The sequence below is a fragment of the Alternaria ethzedia genome, assembly GCF_023757985.1.
Source record: "Alternaria ethzedia strain BMP 0044 chromosome Unknown scaffold_27, whole genome shotgun sequence".
In the NCBI taxonomy this organism is placed as follows: Eukaryota; Fungi; Ascomycota; class Dothideomycetes; order Pleosporales; family Pleosporaceae; genus Alternaria; species Alternaria ethzedia.
Genome location: NW_026056220.1, coordinates 90092 through 115498, shown reverse-complemented (window position 1 = coordinate 115498; position 25407 = coordinate 90092). Strand labels below are relative to the sequence as shown.

At 53.2% G+C, this 25407-nt stretch overlaps 6 protein-coding genes across 6 annotated transcripts; 2 read left to right on the top strand and 4 right to left on the bottom strand.

Moving 5' to 3' along the window:
* Positions 1-428: 428 nt before the first annotated feature.
* J4E87_008507 (uncharacterized protein) lies at positions 429-1718 on the top strand (the record flags this gene model as incomplete). Its single annotated transcript, XM_049380096.1, has 2 exons — positions 429-1110; positions 1162-1718. 2 exons carry the CDS (start codon positions 429-431, stop codon positions 1716-1718), a joined length of 1239 nt encoding a protein of 412 aa, XP_049230093.1.
* A 6610-nt stretch (positions 1719-8328) lies between these two features.
* Positions 8329-11593, bottom strand: J4E87_008506 (uncharacterized protein; the record flags this gene model as incomplete). The annotated part of the gene is made up of 5 exons (XM_049380095.1): positions 8329-9193; positions 9241-9491; positions 9695-9709; positions 10530-11156; positions 11204-11593. 5 exons carry the CDS (start codon positions 11591-11593, stop codon positions 8329-8331), a joined length of 2148 nt encoding a protein of 715 aa, XP_049230092.1.
* A 704-nt stretch (positions 11594-12297) lies between these two features.
* J4E87_008505 (uncharacterized protein) lies at positions 12298-13512 on the bottom strand (the record flags this gene model as incomplete). Its single annotated transcript, XM_049380094.1, has 3 exons — positions 12298-12472; positions 12594-13383; positions 13482-13512. The coding sequence occupies 3 exons, from the start codon at positions 13510-13512 to the stop codon at positions 12298-12300; spliced, it is 996 nt and encodes a 331-aa protein (XP_049230091.1).
* Positions 13513-17370: 3858 nt separating this feature from the next.
* On the bottom strand, positions 17371-20410 carry J4E87_008504 (uncharacterized protein; the record flags this gene model as incomplete). Its single annotated transcript, XM_049380093.1, has 4 exons — positions 17371-18354; positions 18544-18726; positions 19156-19359; positions 19583-20410. The coding sequence occupies 4 exons, from the start codon at positions 20408-20410 to the stop codon at positions 17371-17373; spliced, it is 2199 nt and encodes a 732-aa protein (XP_049230090.1).
* Positions 20411-22148: 1738 nt separating this feature from the next.
* On the bottom strand, positions 22149-23239 carry J4E87_008503 (uncharacterized protein; the record flags this gene model as incomplete). Its single annotated transcript, XM_049380092.1, has 2 exons — positions 22149-22154; positions 22301-23239. The coding sequence occupies 2 exons, from the start codon at positions 23237-23239 to the stop codon at positions 22149-22151; spliced, it is 945 nt and encodes a 314-aa protein (XP_049230089.1).
* An 898-nt stretch (positions 23240-24137) lies between these two features.
* Positions 24138-25132, top strand: J4E87_008502 (uncharacterized protein; the record flags this gene model as incomplete). The annotated part of the gene is made up of 4 exons (XM_049380091.1): positions 24138-24210; positions 24260-24360; positions 24409-24880; positions 24933-25132. The coding sequence occupies 4 exons, from the start codon at positions 24138-24140 to the stop codon at positions 25130-25132; spliced, it is 846 nt and encodes a 281-aa protein (XP_049230088.1).
* Between the last annotated feature and the right edge of the window lie 275 nt (positions 25133-25407).

Sequence of the window (25407 nt, the reverse complement as noted above, 5' to 3'; positions counted from 1 at the left end):
AAGATCCAACACCCAGAGTCATGTTTGCAGTATGTTTCTGGATTTGATGCTGCCGCAAACACGTTTCGTACGTTTTCGTCTAGCGACTCCGCACCTCATGCAACGTTTCTACGGGACCACGATGGGTTTGAAACTCCATCCTACCAGGCTCTCACGTCTTGGCCAAACCGGAGCGCCTCACCACCTTGGAACTAACCAAAGTCGATGCTGGTCACGATGCCGAATACCCTTCTCGGTGTCTGCCTGTGCTGCCAGACGTTGTATAAAGACGACCGGCCTCGCAACCTTAGAAGAGCATCAAGCAACAGGTTCCCAACCCAGCAACTACAGTAATCACCACTCCTCTTCTCTTCTATTATCTAATACCTCTTCACTTCACTACCTAATCTTTTCTCTGACCGGTTCAGACAATAATCAACAAAATCAACATGTTCTCCAAGATTGCCACCATCTCCATCAGCCTTTTGGCTTCCTCTTCCCTCGTGGCTGGCCACGCTGCCATCATCAAGGCTACTGGTGATGCAGGAGGTGCCGGTTCCGCCATTGGTGTCGACCCCAACACTCCTCGTGACGGTACCAACCGCAACCCCTTCCAACAGGATGCCACTCGCTTCCGTGGTGACGCCGCAGACACTTGCGGTGAGACACTCGGTGGAGGTGCCAACGACATTGCGGCTGGTACTGCTCAGGTCATGCAGCTCAACGGCGCCACTCTTCCTCAGGTCTCTGCTGGTGGTTCAGTCATGATGACTGTCCACCAGGTCAACTCTGACGGTGCCGGTCCTTACACTTGCATGGTCGACGCTACTGGTACTGGTACCAACTGGCAAGCCGCCACTGTCACCACCAACCTTCCTGGTAACGACCGTGGTCGCAACCGGGACACTCAGATGCAGGATCTTCCCCTCACTGTCTCCATGCCCGCCGGCATGACCTGCACAGGAACTGTCGCTGGCCAGAGCAACGTCTGCATGGTCCGTTGCCAGAACCCTGCTCGTGCTGGACCTTTCGGTGGCTGTGTCCCCGTCCAGATGGCTGGAGCTGCTGCTGCTGCCCCTGCCGCCGGTGCTGCTGCCGGTGCCGCTCCCGCTGCCGGTGCCGCCCCTGCTGGTAAGTTCTTCACACATAATCATCTCTACTTCAGTATCTAACTTGACATAGCTGCTTCTCCCGCTGCTGGTGCCGCTGGTGCCGCCACCTCTGGAACTGCCGCCACTCCTGCTACCGGTGCCGCCGCTGGTGCTGCCGCCCCTGCCGCCGCCGCTCCCGCTGCTGCTTCCCCTGCTGCCAACGCCGGTGCCGCTACTGGAGCCACTGGCGCGACTGGTGCTACTACCGGTGCTACTGGCGCGACCGGAGCAACTGGCGCAACTGGTGCTACCGGAGCCACTGGTGCCACTGGTGCTCAGCCCGCTGCCAACGCTGGCGCCGCCGCTGGCGTTCAGTCCGGTGCAGGTGTTCAATCCGGTGCAACTGGCGCCACTGGTGCTACTACTGGTGCTTCTACTGGTGCTGGTCTCGCTACCGGGGCCACTGGCGCTACCGGTGCTACTGGCGCAACTGGTGCCACTGGCTCTACCACTGGCTCTACCACCGGCACTGCTCCTCTCGCCGGTGGTGCCTCCCAGCGCAAGCGTGAGGCTGCCCGCAACCAGCCCGCACTCACCAACGACGACCAGGAGGAGGAGCTCGACCTCCTTGAGGGCGAGGACTTCTAGACGCATCGCTCAGCATCTTACGACGATAATATCACGATCGGTTACAAAACAACATAAATACGACGGAGACGGATGAATGGATATGGTAATGGAATGGGTTGTATATACCTCGAATAGTTTGGAATAGTTAGTGTGGGGTGGAGCTAGTTGTCTGTCATTCTGGCGGCGTCTGTGACGCGCAGATGATGGGCTTGTCAATGCTGGGTATTGTATGATAGAATTGCGTGGAAGTGGTGGATTGCGTGGTTTACTCGGGCTTGGGAACCCTGGTCAATTACGCTCCTTAATGATTAGTTTGGAATATACGATATACCTTTAAGTTTTCTCTACATGCAATGATTGTCTAGTATGAACTGACACTTGGCTTTGATGCCTGCGGGATCAGGCATGAAGTCTGGCTAAGCTTTTTGGATCTGCGCTAGGTGGTTCTAAGATTGGTAAGATGCATGGATGAGGTGGCTATTATTGTTGTGGCGTATCGCGTTTCGATGGTGTTTCATAGCGACCGGAACGCGCCCACCCGAATGCTGAACCACCAGCTCGACTGCGCGAATATGCACGTCAAGACAGATAGTTGTAATGGTGAATGATCCCAAAAAAAAGCTTTTCACCAATCCAGTGATGATTGCTAGGGGTATACCACGTTTTTTGGAAACACGGCATTTCATGACGTGGAAATGGCTGAATTGAAGAGGGGGACAGCACGTACACCAGAAAGAGCAGATCGAAGAAGCCAAAGCAGGTCCGAGCAGGTCCGAGTGATCGATTTAATACAAACGGCAAACAAAAAACCTCCATCCAAATCCAGTCCCAAACCCCCGTTCCTCCAATCACAACCTTGTCATCCGATCCTATGAAAAACAACGAGACGCTTATGGGGGAGCTGTGTCTCATTAGCTTGCGCTCATATCAGTATTTGGAGAGAAGAAAGAGATAGCATACTCTCATTGTTGTTATAGCAAGGAGTGCGTCCCTGAGCAGTGATTAGACCAGCGCAAGCAAACTTGCCGCCAGCATTGCACTTGGTAGGAGTGTTCTCGCCACTCTGCAGGAGACGAGATGCGCCGGAGCAGACGGCGGTGCAGTCGGATGTATCGCCGGTCTGGGCGTTCTGTTGCCAGAGTCGTCAGTTTGAGCAAGAGAGGAAGGGAGTAAGAGGGTGATGTATAGGGAGGAAAGACGTACGTAGCCGTAAAGGCAGCAGTGAGAGCCGTCGTTGAAGAGACACTGGCATTGGCGGGCTCCGCTGCAGCCAGCTGCCTCACCGAGGGCAACGGCACCGAGGAAAACGAGGAGGGTGGTGACGAACTTCATGGTAAAGGTTGGTTGTTGTGGTGTTGTGGTGTTGAGGAGCTCTGGGATGGTGAGTTCAAGCGTCCTTCTTTGCTGTTTATATAGACATCAACGGTGGTGAAGCGGCTCTCTCCACGCACATCGAGCGCGCGATGACAACGTGATGCTGTCGTAGTATCGCCGAGAGGTCGCAACGGTGTCATGCTGGCCACTCAGAGATGCGGTGTAAGGGACAGTGCGGCAAAAAGAGGTCATATTTACTATTGCCCTCGTTCTTTCGGCTTTAATTTGCGGTGGAAGTGGGACTTTGAAGTAGGTGAGGCTCCGCTCTGGTCGCCAATGGCCAAATGAAGCTACTTGGAGAGCACCGGACAACGTGCCGAGGGGTGACACTGCCAGATTGTAGGCGACATAGTCTTATCTTATCGACTACTAATCACAAGATCCGGAAAGTGTACCTGCAGGTTAGTAGACGTTTGCAGACTACATCAAACCAAAAACTTGCAAAGTAGGTGACCCAACGTTAACGTAGACTCCAGGGTGTTCAGTTTTTTCCTCACTTGGCGTGGTGGCATGACTGGTTTCATCGTCACTCACGTTAAGCTAAAGACACAAAATTGACTCCATGTGGGGACATACTGAGTCGGTGCGCTGTCTTCGTAAGGGGTACTGGACATTAGTGATCGTTCTGTTCCAGCAATTGACGATGACCCGCATGACAGACCATCGGGGTACCCATAGGCCAGTATACCCAGGTAACCACGAACATGGTTGACAGATCGGCGTACATGTTGCCTTATTGGAAGTCACGGGGAGATCTACAAACATCGCATCCGTGCCGGCATGGTACACAAAGCCATCGCGAACATGTCGCAGACTGCTCATGCGCCCAAGCTACGCTCGCTGCGTTCGCTGCATTGAGCTTGGTGAACGGCCCGAACCGTATTCGGCCATGTGATGTGTTGATTGGGCGCAACGCAGCTGTAAGAGTGGGACGCCGGTGTTGTTCCGGTGTACCTGCCAGGCGTGGAAGTCGACGATACCATTCCTAGATGTATCCTTGTATCTTGGGATCTATTCGGTAGAACGAGAAGCGGGATTGAATCCACATGACTTGGATTGGGATATCCCGCAACCTTAGTTGACATACACACCCTGACACCGCTCGTACGGCTGCGCGGTTGCCACGAATTGGGTTTTGTATGAATCAATGGTTACCTCACAATGCTGGGAATTGCGAAGCCCGATGCGTGTTTTAGGTGGTGATTATCGGGTAACTCGGTGCAAATTGAGTCAAGCTTCCACATCTGCCATGCGCGTCTTTACTGTGCGAAGAGCGACAAGCATCTTTTCAACATGATGTGTCTAGCCAAGCTTTGGCTTAGCTTGCTTGTGTTGTCAGTCAAGCTTCCGCCGTTATGACACGTGCCGCCCAGGGTTCCAGTGTAACGGGCATCGCGGGGATATCTTGTCAGTCCAGAATCTCCTAGGCCCAGCGGCCGTTGCCGTTGGATGCACATCATGTGAGCCAGAACTCTGACCAGACCCACTCGCCAGGATCCAGGTATATCAGAACTCAGGGGCGATATCTAGTCTTGACATTGAAGGGCCGCAGAGTACAGCCGCAGCCTTTCTTCCAGAGCTCGTCGTTCCGGACCCGTGCAGGACGGCGGCTCTTGCAATAGCCACACTGACTTCTCGGTCTGATGCTGCTGTCCTAGCCAACTTGTTTCCGTGACAGGATGCAAGCTCGTGGTCCACACTCGGTGATGAGTAATGCCATCACCCTTTGCGTATTATCACAGGGACTAGCTTGGGCGGGCGTAAGCAACGTCGCTATCCCTACCGAGTCTGATGTATGCCCTCCGTCGCCTCTCGTCTCCTACCATCAGGTGTAGCATCGTACTCGGCGGGTGGCCGATGGTCGAGGGGAGCACCGCAGTGCAGCGGCGAACGATATCGGGTGGTGCACGTAATACTGGGATACGTATAGGCTTGGACGATTTCGGGAAGAGCGTGTCCCTTGATTATCGACGCGCATTCGTAGCGATGATGTCGTGAAGCATGGCAAGGAGCTAGAGACGCCGCCTGCCGGGTCTGCCTCGTTGCGGCTCAAGTCCCCTTCGCGACAACGTTTCCAGATCGGGATTGCGCACGTTGTACCTCATCGCGTAGTGAAGGTTTGGCGGTGGTGGGCATGCATGCAATGTGCAAGACCAGCAAAGGTACGCGGAAACGCGCTGGTGGGTGTCGAATGGCCGCTCAGGGTCCGTCTTAGTCAGCGCTAACGATTCCCCGCGACGCGTCGGTCTCACGTCTGATACTGGAACACAAACCGACGCGCACTTGCACCCATCGCCAGCTCAATCTGCCTCCCCAGGGGCGAGATGGATCAGTTCATTATTCGTCGTTATCACAGTGTAGGAGTGCATCGAAAGAGACACAAACTCTGCTTGGCAACAGTCAACAGAGCAGGCACGCAGGGACGGGAAGGTGCGAGACTGTGGTCAATAGTTCGTGAAGTTTCATCATTCATTTACGTAGCAGATACATGTGATCTGGCATCCTGTTCAACGCTCTCGTCCCTCCTTCCACTGATAATCACACTACACCACTCATCGCCAGATACCGATGCTCGAGTGTGGCAAAGGCCGAGAGCAGATCCAGTCGACTTCTGGCACCATGGCACTCAGAAAGCACGATCGCACCACCACGTTCAATCGGTCCATCGGCCAGGTCGCCTTCTTCGTCAATGTGGTCGCATTTGAGCGTGGCCAAATACCTCTCGCTGCCACCAGTCAACTTCGGATTTTTGTGGTGTAGTCCATCGGCCAGGCCACTTCCTTCTTCTTGCGCCACGCATACTTGGGGTTCAGGGATCAGGCATAACAGGAGAGCCCTCATCTCCAAACCTCCGAATTAGTCCATCGGCCAAGCGCAGCAGTCTTTGGGGGTTCCATAGAACGAGAAGGGCGTGACAATGGCTGCGACGACTGCAAGCAGGTGAGCTGTTGAGCCAACCACTCGAGCCCCAATCTTAAGCATCATGCGAACCGCCAGAATGTGTAAAGCGGGTATTGCTGCGCTCGCCTCCGAATTAATCCATCGGCTAGAAGCTGTGGCTGTGGGAACGATCAGCCAGACAGCGAGAAGACCAAGTCTTGAGCTCGTCCTGTCCGGCTACTCTCTGCAGAGGAAAGCGCCGGACCCCCAGACATGTAAGGCGAGTATTGCTGCTTCCCCTTCGATGCGTAAGTTGAGCCGAAGAACCGCCCCACACCGCCCACCTTCCGTCTCCACCACCAAAAAAAAATGGCAAAAAAAATGGCAAAAACATACAACAGCGCGTATTCCCCGGTGGTCACCCACCCGAGTACTAATGCGCCGGTATCTTGCTTAAGTACCGCAGAGCGAACGGGATGCGCTGTGTCTCAAGATCCTGTGGTCGTATGTGGAAGATTGAGCAGTTCAACCAAATATATTGTGGATGTGTCAACGGGGGTAAGGCCATAACCATCGATGACACTCCAGGCGTGTGAGGAAGCGTCTGGACAGGGAGGACCGGAGGATGGATGCCGTGTAACACGATTATTGCTGCCCGATCTTGCGCGCGCAACCCGTCATGCCCAAAAGTATCGCGGAAGGAGCCAACCAAAACCATGTATGCGACCGCAGGCGGCAAGGCAGGAGCGTGGTAAGGAAGAGGGTCGGATGGCGTGGGAGTGAGGTGTGTAAGGCGAGTATGCCGTCGCGGACCACGACCGAGCGAAGATAGCGCGGCAAGTCGTGGTGAGGTGTGCCGTGGGGTACTGTCAGAGTCGCAGACGACTCGGTAGTCCAGCCGGGTTGTGTAAGTAGTCGAGTGGCCTTGTTGTTACGAGCTATTGAGCGTAAGCCCGCCGCTAGCTTGCTTGCGATACGTCGAAGGCGTTATTTCATGGTAAGGAAGAGGGCCGGACGGCAGCAGAGGATGAGGTGTGTAAGGCGAGTATGTTGTAGGGCAGGGACGGAAAGAGGAGGCAATGAGGTGTGTAAGGTGAGTGCGTCGTCGCAAACCAACAGTGAGGGAAAGCGATGCTCCATGTCGTGGTGAGGTGTACTAGGGACCACCGGAGACCGAAAGCGTCATGTCGTGGTGAGGTGTGTTAGGAAAAACCAGCAGCAGAAGACAGTAATGCTTCATGTCGTGGTGAAACATGCCGATGCGTCGATGAGTCTTACCATCCTCAGCATAGCTCGCGTCATTCCGCGGAGCCTAACCGAGCCTCTTCCTCGCAGGTGCGCCGTCGGACCAGATATTGCATGTCGTGGTGAGAGACGTCGACGCGACGATGGGGGTCACCATCAGGCCGCCACATCCGTTCGTGACTCACAGCTCGAGCTCTTCGATGCTGGTACGTCGCTGTAGATATCCAGGCGAAATGACAGATAAGTTGAGGTGCAAAGGCGTGGATAGATCTGTCAGTCTTCCAGAGACGACACATAGCGGAAAGTCCCTGTTGTTGTCTTGGTGATGTGTTGGTACCAGCGACGCAGAGACAGCGGCGGACATGATGTAACTTTTGTGAAATTTTGGTGCCAGAGGGCAGACATGGTAAGACAGACGTGATGTTTTTGAGTGAAAGCCTGCCGGCAGGCATGTTACTAACTTCGAAGTATTTTGAATCAAAAGCTGAACACATGTGTTCGTCCCAACACCTCTTGGAGGCACAGACAGCACGGCCATGTACTTGTCGTTCGAGAATTTTGGAAAAAGGTGAGTGAAAGTAGAAGGTTGATGTTCAGAAAGAAGGAAGGAGCGACGTGCGAATATATTCCCCCGCGCACGGACCGTCTCACAACGTGGTACGGCAAAAGTCCCTCAGAATCATACATCGCACTTCCGATAGGCCTACGAAATTATGTAACCATGTTTGTGAGCTACATGCATCTTGGGAACCCGCAAACAAAACCTCAGAACTATGACTACCGAATACGATGCTTTTGGAAGGAGCCACCAAAGTTTCCAAATACATGCCTACCAACTGCAAACCTTTCGGAACTGGGTCAAAGCGACAGGAATAGTACCACGTATCCAGAAACTCAGCTTTTCGACACAATCTTTGATGATGATAAGAGTTGTGTAGACATCAAAGATTTTATGGTGTCATATCTCATTCCATTTTGTACATCAACGCCGACTCATGCTACATACGTCATCAACACCTCGCCATGCTCTCTAATCCCCAGCATCGCGTCGTAGATACATCTTAACAAAGGAAAGAAATCCGCTCAAAACACAACCTTATCACAGCTTCGGCGTGGGGCCCGAGCGTAGTTATTCGCGCATGTTGACGACGCAACGGATGCAGTCGCCAGCCTTCATGTCACCGAAAGCCTGGTTGATCTTGTCGAGCGGTTGGCGATGGGTGATGAACTCGTCGACCTTGAGGTCTCCGCGCTTGTAGTCCGCGACGAGGCCGGGTAGTTGGGTGCGGCCCTTGACACCACCGAATGCGCAGCCTTTCCATACACGGCCGGTGACGAGCTGGAAGGGGCGAGTGGAGATTTCTTGGCCGGCGGCTGCGACACCGATGATGATAGACTCACCCCAGCCCTTGTGGCAGGCTTCGAGAGCAGCGCGCATGACGTTGACGTTTCCGGTGCAGTCGAATGTGTAGTCGCAGCCTCCGTCGGTCATTTCGATGAGCTTCTCCTGGATGGACTGGTTGCCGAGCTTGGTGGGGTTGACAAAGTGTGTGGCGCCGAACTTCTTGGCCCACTCCTCCTTTGCGTCGTTGACATCGACCACGATGATCTTGCCAGACTTGTTCTTGGCCGCTCCTTGGATGACGGATAGACCGACGCAGCCGGCGCCGAAGACGGCGACGTTGGATCCCTCTTCTACACCGTTCTTGCCGGCGGTAATGACGGCGGCGCCGTATCCGGTTGTGATTCCGCAGCCGAGCAGGCAGGTGCGGTCCATGGGGGCGTCTTCCTCAATGGCGACGACAGAGATATCGGCTACGACGGTGTATTGCGAGAAGGTGGATGTGCCCATGAAGTGGAGGAGGTCTTTGCCCTTGCAGCGGAAGCGCGAGGTACCGTCGGGCATGACACCTTTTCCTTGTGTGGCGCGGATCTTGCCGCAGAGGTTGGTCTTGCCAGACTTGCAGAACTTGCACTCTTTGCATTCGGGGGTGCTGTTTACGTTAGATATGAACATGGGGCTTGGAGGGCTTGATCATACTAGAGAGCAACGACGTGGTCGCCGGGCTTTACGTTGGTGACGCCCTCACCGACGGACTCGACGTATCCGGCACCTTCGTGACCGAGGACGATGGGGAAGGCACCCTCGGGGTCCTTGCCGGAGAGTGTGTAGGCATCTGTGTGGCAGACACCGGTGTAGTAGATCTGAATGCGGACTTCGTGTGCCCTGGGAGGAAGAACCTCAATCTCCTCGATGGAGAGGTCCTTGCCGGCTTCCCAAGCAACTGCAGCCTGTGGAGATGTCAGACTTCAATTCGTCGGCTGTTGTTTCCGAGATCGCGTTCGCCGGTAACATCAGCGTCATCGCGCATCGCGAATCGCGAATCTTCTGCGGATCCGCATGCCAAGCCTGATGATGGAATCTGATGCTCAGAAGAATGAAGCACGACGCGATGACGATGTCGCGTAGGAGGCAGAAGCTCGAGGGTACGTACCTTGCAGGTAATAGTCTAGGAACAACGTCAGCATAATTCAACGCGTCGCGCAGCTTCCAAAGCAAGAAGCGGGGCTCAGCATACCTTTCCAACGGTATCAGCAGACATTGTAGCGTTAATGTCTCGGTTCAGTAGTACGTGGGTAGAGTTTCAACGTGTGTCGAGAGGAAGTAACAAAGTACCAGCTCTTATATATACGAATACCGTCACCGGGAGGGGAAATAACACACTACTCCAGAAAGCTCGAGCGGCTCCGGTAGCTTTTGTACGAGGCGTTGTGGGGCTGGTCGCAGTGATAGGTAATCGTCATAACTGCCCCTCCATTGCCCCTCATTCGCCCTCGATTCGTCGGACGCGCCTCGGTGCTGCTGCGCGTAACGCTCGCGACTTGAGGCTCAAACTCGTAGCTGGCTCGGAGTTGGCGGCTCCAGGCCTAACTGCTGGATTTTGCGCGGTGATTGGTTGGGATGGTGCGTGGGCCGGGCATCTTAGCCACTTGTGGAGAAAGTGAGGTGTTATGTCATGGTCTCGGCATGTGAGCGCGGCGGATCTACTTGCCGGATCTGGACGGTGTATACGACAGGGTGATGTACATATATACGGCTTTTAGCAATGCGATTCATGGTGTTGAGGTGGTATGTATCGATAGCATATCGTTCGGCGCACTTGTGACTGAAATTGAAGAGCTTTCATTTGCCGATATCGTAGGGATGAGCCGACAGAAAAGACCACGCACAGTAGACAGATACCAGTAACGCCAGGAGAACCATGCAGCCAAGTTGAACCAAACACCAAACACCTCATACACGTATACTCATATCGTCGGACTACCCACCATCTTCCGCGGCTCCTCCTCCTCCAGTATCCTCTCCGGCGTCGAGCCCTTGCTCGCATCCCTCGAAAAGTCCTTTCCACCCTTGCTCTTGCTTCGCAGTCTGCCCCAGCTCATGGCCCTCTTCCTCTCCTTGCCCTTGCTATCCTCCTTGACATCATGACTCCACTTCCTCCTCACAGGCGGCCTTGCGTCATCCAGCCCGATCAATCTCCTCAACTCTGACAGCTCCGCATGTCCCCGTGTAGTCTTCATCCGGTGCGCCCACGTACACTCGCCGTTCTCGAACAGGAACTCTCCGCCGACTTGCTTGAAGTCGCCGCCCTTGAGCGCCTTGCGACCGGTGCCGAGAGACTGGAAGATGGATTGGACGGAGTTTATGAGGACGTGGGTTTGCATGTATTCAGGCTTGCTTCCCAGATTGTAGGTGCGCGTCATGCCGAGATGGTCGTAGAGTTTGCGCGTAGGGTCGGCGTAGATGGGGAAGGGGCAGCCCGTGATCTCGGTGTACATTGGGATGAGTTCGGGGCGTCCGCAGCCGATGACGGTTATGAAGGTGGGTGTGGGTAACGCGAGGAGGTCATCGGGTTTGATAGAGGAGGCGATTGTGCGGAGGTATTCCTGGCAGTTCTAGGATCTGTCAGCTCTGTCTACGAGAAGTGTGTAAGTGTACTTACGCCGCAGAAGAAATGCCGTATGAAGATGATCAGCTGCCTCGAAGCGACATGCGGCGCCTTGTAAAGCTCCTTGAAGGGCCTGCTCTGGCCTTGCGCATCCAACACCAGCAGGTCCTCCACCTTGCTTAGGTCCTTGTCGGTGGGTATGTCGTTGTTGACGTCGACGGTGCCCTCAAACTCCTCCTGTTCCTTCTGCAAGACGGGTGTTTGGCTCGACGGCGAGAACGGCGGCGTCATGCTGTCTGCGGCGTCGACCGACAGCTTGGGGTCAGCCTGGTGGCCGGTTTGTGAGTGGGGTGGTGAGGGAAGTTGCGTTGTTGACAGCGGCGGTGCGGAAGTCGCGATGGGCGCAGGCACCTCGGCGGCCTTCTTGCTATCTGACTCTTCCATGGTGACGGTGGGAAGCTTGCGATAGGTGAGTCAGGAGGTCGGGCGCGTATGTTGTGATGTATCTCTGTCCGGTGTTACTCAGCTCACGGATGCCAGCTGGGCCGGAGCTAGAGGGCCGCTGAAATGGTGATCGCTCGGGGGGCGCAGCACTCTCGATACGAAAGGGCGTAAATGGAGTCTACCGGTTAGCAAGTATAGAATGTCGGCAAGTACACGAGGTGTGGAAGGGTTGGATATTTGAACAAAGACCCGAAACACCGCCAGACTTGCGACGCGCTGTGAGACGCAGGTACACGCAGCGACGTCAGCGCCTGTTGAAACCTGCCTGTTAGCTCCCGCTGTCGTGTTAGCCGTGATGCTTGTGTGGAATAGCGGCGTCCGCTTCCAGTACTAGGTCTTCTTTCTTTTTTCGCATTGCGCATGGTTGCTTGCGCGATAAGTGAAGATGCGGTGGGCTTGACGCGTTGGCAGCCGTCAGTCGTGTTGGCGTGAGGCTTGCCGTGTCTCAGGGTACGCGCAGGGGCGGCTGCAGGTGCGCTAGCGATATTCTTGGAACAACATCACGACGGGTGGCTTCGCACTTCATCCTTCGCTCCATTTTGTCTATCATCGCGGGTACTAAGAAGCATTTCCTAATTTTTGATAGTGTACAGTCCGCCATACGCCCGTTCCCGATGCAGGGCTCCATGTAGCCCCACCTCCCCTCAGCCCTTCAAAGCTACCTTTGACTTGATCCGATGAAGCACGTCAGTATACCTGCTGTAGTTGGGGAAGTCCGCCCCCTGGCAGTCCCTCTTGACCTCCACAGCCTTGCCCGCAGTCAACTCCGCCATACCAAGGTCTCCCCTGAGCTCACAGACTAGCGCAATATCGAGGAATCTGACCAAACGTTAGCAAACATGTCAAGAGCAAAACCCATTCTGACGACGACATGGCCTTCACAAGCGTTGGGGATTTTCGAAATCCCAGCCTGGGGTTAGTCACGCCGATTGCCACTTACAAATTTGCCAGCCTGGCGGTATAGTCCCCTTCAGCCTTGTGTAAAGCCGCCAACTGCAACAGCTTCTTCACGAAGTCATCTCGCTGTGCGCCTTTTTCCAGGTTTGCACCACGGAAGAACCTCGTCTCACGCTCCAGCTCTTGTAACCGGAATCGCCGCTCTGCACTCTGGTATCCGTATGATGTCTCGTCCTCTTCGTCGTCGCTGCAGGCCGGGCAATCGCAGGTGAAGCCGTAGTGCTTGAGCTCGTATACGCGGAGCGACTTGTCATGGATCATGTCGCAGTAAGATAGCGTAATCTCCTCGCCCGCGGCGATGGGATTCATGACGTGGATAGTCTCTTTGCCGATGGAGGCGTTCCAAGAGAAGCAGGCGTTTGGGTTGCAAGAGTGGTTGAAGCGGGCGGCATGCGGAAATACTGCGGCGCCTGCATTCATCTCCATACAGTTTGTCTGGAATATACTGATCAGACTTGGTGAGGGATCGGTTCGCGCTTTGTGTTGTTCCTTGATTCGAAGAACTTCTTGGGGTGGGACTGATTCGTGGATGCGCGACGGCCATTTATTCGGATCCTGGCCGTGTGAGGAGTGAAGTGTGTAGTAGAGTGTCTGTTGCGAAGGGGTGAGGCTGTCGAAGGCTTTCTGAACATCGGAGAGCATGTAGTCGCCGACCGGGACGATCAGGAGGGGGTCCTCCGCGAGGATGCGTGTACCGCGCGGAATGGGTTTGAGGCTGACGCATCCGTAGCCTTTTCCGGGAATGGCGCGTACTTCATAGTACTCGTTGCCTACTACAGCAGTTGTTAGCGTCGCGGATATCATATGGATGCGCATGCCTGGTACAGCATGCGCGACTGTTTCGACGGGATGCCGAAGCACTCCAACTTACCTGGCGATGTGGGGATTATACCGAGTTCCATGGCGATGGTGTGGTGGGTGATGCAGGTTGAAGGTGTTGAGAGCTTGAGATAGGCAGGCACGACCCGCCTATGAGTGTTTGCTATCCGTGCGATGACGGAGCAAGCTTTTTGACTTACGCGACTTTCAGTCTCTGCTGTCGCCTTCGCTTGCGCATACGTCATGGTGAGAGGTGAGAGTACGCTTCTTGTCTGCTTCGACATCTTGCAGCCGGTACATGAATATACACCGAACATACAATATATCTGAGCCGACCGCATCCGACCACACACTGTCTCATCCCATTCCCGCTATCTTCTTATCTTGAGCGACGCCGCGCATGTCACTACTGGGGACTCTTCAAAGTCACTCCACTAACATTAGGGTCTGGAGCATTGCGCTGTATATTCCATCAACATCTGCAAAGACACATGGCACCGAGTACCTTCCCGAGTAGTCAAGACACATCGGCGGTCGAATACAACTGGCATATTCCATTCTGACTACGCTGCACACTCAACAGCTGAACATCGCTCGTAACAGATCCCATCCATCCATCTCTCTCATTTCACCCATCCCGCTCAATCACCTCTCCCACCTAACTCTTCCACTCCAACCACCGATCAGACTTGCCTCACGTCTTCTCAACCTCCTCCGTGATCTCTACCGGCCCGCCATGACCTGAGCATTTATCGACAACCTAACGATTGTTACCAGGTCAGCTCCTGTCTCGCACAGACGATTCTTCAAAGCGGAAGAGCCCTTACTTAAATAATTTCCTTGTCCGACTTCGTCCAGTTTATACAACCATGCCCCGGGCAGCGGGTCGGGCATGTGATGATTGTACGTGAGCCTTCGCACTTGTACTCGCAGCCGTTGAAGATGACTTTGTGGACTCGGCACATGATGGTTTTAAAGGAGTTGCGTAGATGATGTGTGAGGCTTTAGATTTGATGCCTAGTGTGCTTGGGGGGATGTTGGATATTGTGCTGCTGATAATGGATTGCTGGTATGATGGATGTTGTTGTTTTGCTGCATGTATGATTTGTGTGTCAAAACAGAAGGAGATCGAAGGCTTTATACATTCATGCCGCTGTCACAGGAAAATGTTCGTTGGAATGCAGCTTCACGAATGGTTGATCGTGTCTTCATGATCGTTGATAATTGAAGCATCAAACATGGATATGTTGACATCTTGTGATTATTCCTGAGAACGCACGATGTGAACGCTCGGTTTGATCAAGTGGCGACCACAGCGACACTGTATTCCTAAGTTTCACACTTATTCCTGGAGGATACGTGGACGTGCAACATGAAGTAGACGCTCCAACGAGACTCATGTATTCGGCAAGGCCTTCACACAAAATAAGCTTCTTCGTACTCTCTTCGATCGCATATCCAAAGATCAAGCTGTCAGAACTTTATTACACCCTAAATTCAGTCGATCATCACAAGCAGACCATAGCAGAAGCATTTCGTACATCATTCATTCATTCATTGATACATCAATCAAACATGTCCTATGTCATCCGCCAAACAAATCGCGTTTCCATCTCGCTATCCTCCTGTCCTCGTGGTCGCTTCTCTCCTGAAGGAAAATGACGAAGGTCTCTCCTCAATCATCTGCAGGGGTTATTACACTTCCCCGTGCTCCTTCTCGCCCTAAGAAAATTTGGCTCTGAGCACGCGAATCCGTTTCTCTTTCCCAGGCAGGATTTGACGAACTCGTTCTTGGAATGGCCACAGCCCATGTATAACACTGGTTCGTAGGTGCACATGGTGATGTTTTGTGGTTCGAGGAAGGGTTCTTTTGAGTACGGTGGTATGCGGAAGTGGTAGTTGAATTGGGAGGGGATTTGTTGAGAAACTTGGTAGGCTTTTGAAACTGGTAGTGTGGTTTTGGTAGTATTGCTTGATGTAGTAGTGGTAGTGGTAGTTGTGGAGAAGCAAAAGAGCGTGGATTCGAGAGCTTATATACCGCATTCGAGTACTTCACACTGGAAGAGAGTGTGCTGGCGGTGTCTATGTATACGCCCGGGTTAGATTTGACAATTTGCGTATGCAGTTCTTTCAATATGTCTGCTCCTTGACGTGGTTTTGGAAATAGACCCGGTCGACCTGCGCCAGGGAGTGTGGAAGGCTGATCGCGTCGGCCTCGAATTATAACGGTATAATGACTGGAATGGGGGTATTCTTGCGAGTCTTGTGTGCGTGGGTCGAACGCTGTCGTGACCGCTGGTGATGCGCGTGGCGGCTACGTAGGCCAAAATAGCTTCCAGTGACTTCATCTTGTGCGTTGTAGCTGCCAGGCTGTAGTTTGAGGTAGGCGGACAGCTCAAGTTCGAGCTCTTCAACGCTTGATGGTCACATGGTTCCCAAGCGTCAGATTACCCAAAACCCAATCCCACGACAGTCAGAGATCCAGTCCAACCCGAAGTGCGTGTCACAATGCAGCTCACCACAATGTCCTTCCGCCTCCTTCAGTAGCTCTATATTCTTGGGTTGCAAAATGGGTTCGCTGCCTCGCCTCTCATGTTCACCATGCCTGTTGAGATCTCTTCGAAAGCATTCGGTCGGAAGACTCAAATGCCTCGTCAACGATGAGAAGACGTGGGTGTTGTTGATCTTGAGGTGTGGACAGACAGGCCTGTCCCAGGCAGCGAGTGCCTCCTGGACGTCTTGCAGAGATAACACAATGCCATCGGGGCGATACAAGAGATGGAAATGCGATACGGCTTTTGCGCGGTTGGAGCTCCGTTCTACTTCGATATAGGGAGGCATTACGCCCTGCTTTGCGTAACTGTGGCGGCTACATCGACATAGCCAAGGCCCATATTTGCTATAGAGGCTACGCAGTTGAGTCATGTGAAGGCCTTGTGCTCGCATATGGCCAAGATAGCTTTCTTCCACTTTAGCCTGCGCGTTGTAGCTGCCGGGGCGAGCTTTGGTTCATCCTGAGAAGTCGTCGAACACTGGTTTTGGCGTGGTCGTAATGACTGTTTGCGCGACTTTGGCTGCTCTGCAGTGTAAGGAGGCGGGTCTTCGCTGTGTATTGTCGGCCCTGGAATGTTCTGTAACCAAGAGTGTATGTCGGGCGCTGTGGTACTGCTTGTCACAGTCTTGTTGCTGCTCTTGCGTGTCGCAGAGTTTTTGATGTTTGGTGCATGTCGGCTCGAGTGATCTGGTTTGCTACCCTGACGGGAGCGATCCAGGGGATTCGCGATGGTGATCTGGATGTTCAGGCACATTGTGAAAGACGTTGGTCATGAATACAAATTCTATGGGCTTGTAGAAGTCTTTGTAGGTTGTGAGTTTTCAGCAAACGTTAGCGTCTCGTCTCCCATGGTTCGTCTTCGACGAGACCCGTGTGCGATGAACGTTACAAGCAACAGCCTCCCAATTTGGTAGCGCTTCTATCATGGCGGCTGTGATTGGCCGGGCTATCATGGGTCGGGGCGGGACCATTGTTCGAGTTTCATTTGGGAGTAATTTGCGCAAACGTGCTGGTATGATGAAGATCTAGATGTGCGACAGACTGAACACGAACAGACAGGAAGGAAACGCGTTGTGCGACTGGGGTTGTTGTGTGACGGATGTTGAGGAGACGAGAAGGTGCGACAACTGGATGGGTGGAAGGGAAGGCGCTGCGGAGACTAGTCTCTTCTGGGGTGCGCTAGCCGTCATCTGGCCGATCATCTCCCAGCCACCGCACCCTTTTCCTTCCCATCAGACGAAACGTGTTCGAACCCACATGCTGCAGGTGTTTAACGTGTTCTACATTCGCACCCACACAAGGGGAAAAGGCTGCAGCCTACATCAGGATGAGAACATGTGAATAGGTGACCCAACGTCAACGTGGGCTGCACACTCCTTCGCCCAGCTTAATGCCTCTGCAACCAAGCCAAAACCTTCTCAGCAATCTCTAGACTGTTCCTCTCCATGAAGAACATATGTCCATTGCCATGAAGACCCTCGTTCCTCAATTTCATGTGCTCCACGTTCACACCTGCCTGTCGCATGTACTCTACAGTGCAATGATCGTACACCGCATGGTAGCTCGCCTCTGACGTCACTGTCAGCACCGGTATCTGCGCCAAATTCACCAACTGCTTCGCCGGCTCATCCTGCATGATACATTCACTCGAATTGACGTCTCTTGCAGGAACAACAACAGTCTGGATGTACGTCGCATTGGGTCCCGCCGACGGCTCGTAAGCGACTTCGAGCTCAGTGATGCCGAAAGGTCGCGCGGGACCTGATCCAAAAATCCTTCCGATGAATGGCGGACCCGCCGGTTCGAGCGCTACGATACTCTTGACTAGATGAGGGCGGAGGTCTCCGGCTCGCCATCCATATGCGCCGGCCTGGCTGTGCGCAATGATGTGCGCTGGACCACCGATCTTGTCGAGAAGGGCCGTGTATGCTTTGGCGTTCTCGGTTTCAGATATTAGGTTGTCGGCCTGGTACTGGACTTGCGCCGCATAGAAGGCGTCGAAGATCGGATCGCCTGCTTTGCCAGTCCCGGGCCATTGCGTGTGCGACCGTGCTTGCGGCCAGAGGCTATGCGATGACGTTGAAGTGAACAGTTGCTCGATGAGCGCAGTACTGGAGCTTTTCATTGTGCCTGTGTTCGGCAACCACGGAGAACGACCGCGCGATGGCTGATCGCTCAGATAGACAGTATAGCCGTGCGATAAGAAGAATGAAGCCCAGCCTGGCCGACCATCTGGTGTATCGAGGAAAGTTGTTCCAGTCTGACCAGTTCCGTGCATGAAGACGAGGGGATAGTCTTGGGTTGGCTTTGCTGGGGTGAGCTTCTCAACATAGATCTGGTTGACCATGTACTGCGCGGTCGTGTTTCCTACCTATACGATCAGCATTCACTGGGAGTTTAGAAAGAAAAGACTAGCTTGCCCTCTAAGAAGACTGCGCCCTGAAGTTATGTACGGCATTTGGTTTTGCAATAAGTCAGAGTAAAATGCAGTGCACTCCTTCAGGGCATGGTACCTGTAGCTGTGAGGGAAGAGTTCAGTCGTCAATTTCGCGTGACTTACTGACAGGTTCTGATACTCTCCGCCAACGTAGAAGAACTCGCGTTGTGGTGGAAGCACCTCGCCAAAGCCATTGATCCAGCTATTTGCGCCGAGTAATGGCGCCAGCCATGAAGTCACGTTGCTAAAGAATAGCATCTCGAGGTCGGTAACCGACTGAAGGAGGTGCTGTTGGCTACGGAATAGCTGCAATTCTTGTGGAAGAGTGAGAGCGATGGATGTATGTTCAGGTTGACGTGGTGGTGGCTTGGCAGCTTACATGCGCCTTCCACAACAGTCATAGGCCTACCGAATCTTTGGGTTCATTTCGCACCACTTGACATCATACGAAACTTCACAAGAACATCCAGTAAGTTTGCGACGCGCACAGAAACGGGTTTACTATCTACTTTTCAATTATGCCTACTATCTCGGGCTACGACGTTGAAGGCGAGCGCGACGAGTGGGTGGTGGCGGCGGTGATGTAGGCGGCACGCGTGGTTTTGATGTTGACCCCGAAGGGTGCTGCGCCTCCGAAGTGCATCTCGCTGCACTATTCCGCGCGAGAGGTGTCATTCTTCAGGGTCTGAAATAGTCAGAGTCATATCCTATCGAACTACATAATTTATTACTTACGTTGTAGGCGGCGAGGAGGTCCTCATAGTCCTTACGCCTCGCCCAGCCGTCACGCTGGTAGGCGCGCGCATCCTCCGCGATCTCCAAAATGCGCTTTTCGCGCACGTTTCGTCGCCGCTGGAAGTACATGTAGGCGCCCAACCGAAGCGACAGCACCACAAGGATCCCGAAGACCCAAACGTTACCCATTTTGATTTTTGGGGACTACGTAGTGCGAAAAACGAAAAAAACGTCGAAGAAAAAAGGCGAGGAGACTTCAAGAGATTTGAGAGGGGTTCGTTGCTACAGGAGGAATGTGGACATGTCTACGGTGCAGTCTTGTGGACTCTACCGGTTTACTCTTTCCCAGATACTCGGCTCACGACTTCTTCGTCCCACGCACTACCCACAACGGATCCAAATGATCTGGAAGTCGCTGCGAACTCACAAGCACCGTCCCCTGATCATCCGTGACGCGCATGCCGTTTTCATCCCTCGCGCAAAGATCCACTATCTGCACATCCTTCCATCCCGCGAAATGCAGGTAATCGCCCACAAACTCGAGTCGCGAGCGCTCATCTAGCATCATCCATCTTCTCACGACCTTGTTTGGAAAGCACCGGTTGCTAATAACGAGATGAACGTTTCCACCCTCTTTCGTGGCCTCCAAAAGTTTCTTGCAAACCTCTAGCGGGTTGTTGAGGTAGTCAATGCTGACGACGCAGGTCGTTGCGTCGAATTGCAAAATCTGGCCATTTTCCCATGCAGTTCGTACGTCGTGTGGTGGTTTGTTCAGGTCAAGCACTCGCCAGCGAGCGGGGCCCTGGAACACGCCATTAACTGCCATTTCTTCCTCATTGAGTCCCACGCCATAAACTTCCAATCCTCCCTTCTGGATGGCTTCCTTGACCGATAATGGGTAGAATGACTTCCAACTCGTGCACATGTCCATTATTCTCCCAGTCTTCGGTAATGCGGTATCGTAATACTGTGTCAACCGCGCAATTGACGGGTCATCAATATGCGTAACGAGTCTGGGTTGTCGGTAGAATACGCCATCGTCATTTTCATCGTATCGCACGAAGTCCGAATCGGTATACGGCCAATTGTCGTATGTCGGGGCATACGGTGTTGCGGGAAAGGTTGCGGAAGTCATGTTTGCGACGGTGTAGCCGGCGAAGAAGTTGAAGGGGATGGAGCGGTTAAGTGACGAGTATGCGCGCCATGGGGTGGCGAAGTTTGGTTTGATGTTGCGAAGATAGCGAGGGAGGGACATGGGTTGAGGATATCAGGGAGGGCGAAGCATAGGAAGTTTGCTGGGAAGGCGCGTTCGGTTGGTGTGGGTGAAATACGGATGATGACGTCATGACACGCGGACTCACGTGCCGACGCGAAGTGCAATCCTATGACTTACCACTGCCGCCTCGTCAAAGGCTCTAGCATACATTAGGTCTTCGTACATTAGAGGATACGACATGTATCTAGTCGGTGGATGCAGTGGAACTGGCCCCCACGACATTATGAGCGCCTCGCTGCAGGTACGGGTCGGCTATTCCGAGCATCGGAACTGGTATCCCGAGCTTGCGGGGTATCTCCATCCACTACCATAAAACTATATTGATGATCATGATCAATCTTCGAATGTTTGCGCCCAAGCTTCAAGATGACAGCTATTCTCACAACCGCTAGACTGGTCTTCAAGGACTCAGCTGCGCGGCAAAAAGCCATCGACGCGTTTCACAAGATCATCGAGTTCACAACACCACACGAGCCGAAGGTGTTGCAGTATGTCTGCGCATTACCGGTGGATGACAGTTCGCGGACTGAGATATATATGATTGAGGAGTAAGTTCTCGATTGAGATAGAAGATCATGTCACTAACCGTGCTAGATACGCGAATCAAGCAGCAAGTGATGCGCATCTGACTACCAAGCCTGTACAAGACCTCATACAACTCTTTACCACCGGAGATGTCCTTGCTCAGCCACCAGAAGTCCACAACTGCCCGATTATCACCAAGAAAACATCATCACTAGTACCGATCTCATCAAGTCCGGCCATCGTTCTGTTGAACATTCCCTCCAAACCAGACACATCCGCCACCAGACAGGCCGAAAAGTGGAGTGAGCTGTCGCAGATCGTGATGAAGAGCGTGAGAGGCGTGAACTCATTTACCGTCGTCGAAGACCGAGAAGCGAAAAGTACACGTGTCGAATGCGTACTGCGGAGTTGGGATGCGTTTGCTGCATATCAGGATTTCATGGTCGATGGGCGGAGAGATGGGGCGGAATTGGTGAAGATCAGGCCAATTGATGGCTTTGTTGGACGTGATAGTTCGAGCAAGTTGTGAATGAGAAGTCAGAGAATAGCAGCGACCCAGGAACTTGTCACGACTATCCACCCTGCTCATGAGTCCGACTCTTCGTCTGCGTGATCCACATGTCAAGCCAAAAATCGTGAACTGGCGATCCCGCCTGACTAGCCCCACGGGTCAAGCGTCGTTGCCCATATAAATGATGCCAGTAGTCGCCTAGATCTGCTCTCGTCGTGCCGTGTATGCCATATCGTCGCGGGAGAATGTCGGCAAACCATCCGAACGAGCGATGAGGCTGGAATGAGGTGTCAGTGTGTGGAATTGGATAATCGCTGGACATCAAACACCGGCGATAGCAGACTGACGCACTGCGGAATGTTGAAGATGTCTCTAGTGTTAACGCCAGCTAGCTATGATTTCAAGAGTCCTAAAACTTCTTCGTCTCCCCAATGCGACGCATGATCATCTGTTTGTTGGTGCAAGACGCTGGCGGCGAAAGCCAAAGTTCAACCATTCGTGAGGCTCCGTTGTGTTCAACCCAGCAATGTAGTCGACGAGGACAGGTGTGACCGCGGTACATGCAGTACCCCGGGGAGCGTACGACCTCGGGCCAACTAATGTTATGATTGATGGTCTGACGTGCATAACCCGTCATCCTGGAAATGAGCCATCCTTTGTCTGGGACCGCCTAGTGCACGCTTAGTCCTGCGCGTCTCTTTATTGATGTTGGTAGTTTGCAATTCATGATCGGCCTTGGCGAATGTCCACTACTGGGAAGGAGATCGATATCTCCTGGATGAGGCGAGGAATTACTGGAACTAGCAGAGTCTTATAGGGAAATAGCAACATACCTTATTCCAACGAAGATCGTTCACTGTAAGTGTATCTTCTGGTCCACCATCGTAATCTTGGTTGCTAGCGTTCAACTCCAGGAGACCTGCGTTAGGTGCCTCTTTTGCCTCCCCTTCGCTTCTCATGATGCATGATTCCTCAAGCTTCATCCGCAGCCACAGACCTTTCTGGTTCCCTTCTACTTGTTGGGAGAGACACCATTTGTAGAGTTCTGCGGAGTATTGTCGGCGTCCAGGTCCGTGCCGAATGTTTGCAGCCATTAGCGTGTCATAGACGATGGATCGGTCGCAGCCAGCTTCGATAACAGCAAATCGCACTGTGTCCAGGTCGGCAGGTCGGCCTAGGCGTCTATTGTGGTTGAACAGCTCTACTGCCTCAAGATTGTGTTCCAGCATGGCATTTTTTCTTGCAGCGACAGCCGTATGCGCAACTTCAGGGTTCGTCCAGTCGACAGTCATCGCTGTAATCCAGAGTAAGAATCGTAAGAACTCGACTTTGTCTTGGGTCCACGAGCCCGTGAATAGCTTCTTTGGTAGGCGTCCCTTCACAAAAGCGAGTCGAGGAAAATGACTTCTAGAGAAGACCATCTGTGTGGCATCTTGGAAGTCGGGCGGCCACTGGGCGTCGAAGCAGCCTTCATCTGTCGTCAGGCCACAGAGACATCCTGGAGGTTCAAATCGTCGCACGATCCACGACTTGAAGAAATACCACGTCATCCATCTACTGGCGAAGATGAAGGTTTGAGCTGCTGTCTGCTCGGCGCGCTTGCCTCGTACCTCAGTGAGGTAGTAGTCGCATGTTGAGTTGTAGATGTACTCGGATGACAGTCGTGCTGCGATGTGATGCGAAGCTTGAATGAGCGCGATGTTATGTTCGGCGGCGATGAAGATGGGTTGAAGAAGCTCGACTGGTAGACACTCGATCGGGGCGAGACCCATCTTATATATGAACTGCAGGATAGGTGCGGCAAAGGTGAGAATGAAGCAGTCGCTGATTTGCAAGAAGCCAAACGTCACGAGGCTGAAGTTGTAAACGTGTTCTTGAAAGACGTCGACGCCGCATCGTGGACAACTCGGTGTAGCATTGGCCGACTAGGCATCAGCCCCCGCATTTGCCCATTGAGGTATGCCGCTAATTACCCCACGCGGTGCTAGCGTGGTCGCGGGTGTCATCCGAGGCTCGCACCCTTCCATCGCAACATCACCACCTTCTTTTCGACACCAACCTAGGGGACAGGCGCACCAACACTGCTCCCCTGGATTACGCAATATAAATCTCACGAAAGCAGGTCCCACTTCACTAGGCGCGATCGAACTGCGATGATAGAATATTCACCACGATTGCGCTTTCATGATATTGATGCTGGGTGCGCGCCGGCCCCAGTGTGAACACGTGCTCAGAACTTTCAGTATATGATGCTGAGTATTGTGCATCTTGGGGTATCTCACGGCCGAGCCATGTTCTCCAACCCCATGCTCCAGAAGTCGGCAATTTCCTTAATTCTACACTCTCCGAGGAGCAGTCATGTCTACATCGAAAGAGCTCGAGAGACGCGCCTTTATTCTAGGCCGACACTACTACTACTGCGCGATGTGCAATGTCTGTCGATAGCGAATGAGATCAGCTTTTCTGAAGCCTAGCGACATTAGGGCGGGGTATCTTTCGGCATTACAGCGGGCACAGTCATGCATCAGCTTCGACCTGTAAGCTTCAACGCATCACTGTCAACTCGCGGAGCTTCGGTATCTCCGTCCGTACCTCGCGCATTCTCGCTGCGACAGTACCACCTACATAAGGTAGAGCTTGAATTAGCTGCCAATACACGAACTTTCCATCATGGCTGATCTCGACCCGAGTATTTTGTTCAATGTGAAAGGGCTAGTGGCTGTGGTTACGGGCGGAGGAACAGGTGGGGATGAAATCTTTCCTGACATGCAGGTTCATTGATTTATGAATAGGCATCGGATTAATGATAGCGCAAGCACTTGAAGCGAATGGTGCAATCGTGTACATCCTAGGGCGCCGAGAGGAAGTGCTGAAGCAGGCAGCCAGCACAGCGGTATGTTCGTGGAACGACGTGCTAGACTATGCTAACACGTTATTTTAGAAACACGGAAACATACATCACTTCAAGACCGATGTGACATCCAAATCCGATCTCTCCGCAGCGGTCGATCACATCGCTGCCAAATCCGGCTACGTCAATCTTGTTGTCGCCAACTCTGGCATCCAAGGTCCAACACTGAAAGGTTTGGAAAAGGGTGCGTCAATCACCGAATTTCGCGACCACCTATGGAACTGGGATATGGACGAGTTCACGCAAACCTTTGCGGTGAATACTACTTCGGCTTTCTTCACGGTCGTCGCATTCCTTGAGCTACTCGATAAAGGCAACAAAGCCGGCAACATTGAGCAGAAGAGTCAAGTTATATGTATCAGCAGTGCGGGTGCTTTTAACCGCGTACCGATGGCGGGCTATGCGTATGCTGGCTCCAAGTCGGCAGCAGTACACATCATGAAGGCATTGGCGACGACGTTGGTGCCTTACGATATTCGCTCCAATGTACTCGCGCCTGGCTGTAAGTCCAAGCGTTCCCTTCCTAGTGCCTTTTGCTTACTAGCGTCCGACAGTATATCCTAGTGAAATGACCGCGGGCATGCTCAATCAGGAGACGTGGCCGAGGGACTTCATACCCGATCAAAGAGCTGGCAACATCAAGGATATGGCAGGCGCAATACTGTTCCTCACTAGTAGAGCCGGAGGTTATGTGAATGGGAATGTCTTGCTTACGGACGGGGGGCGCTTGAGTATCCTGCCTGCGACATACTGAGCTAGCCTTAATATTCAGCTTGGACAGGAAGAATGTAGTGTGCCCCGCCGTACAATACTCAAGCTTTGCCAACCGCAAGGGCCGGCGCGCAAATGCTTATCTACTCGTGAATGTATGACGTGTTGGTTCGCCATCGTGAATTCCCGGCTCGATTCGGTGGGTTTTGCTGGCTTGTTCATGTTCTGTGGTGCGAGACGGTGGGTTCTGACGCGTATTTATCCGGTCAGCCACGAAGAGTTTGTGCAAAGGCTGCCGATCACCCAATGCCATCGAAG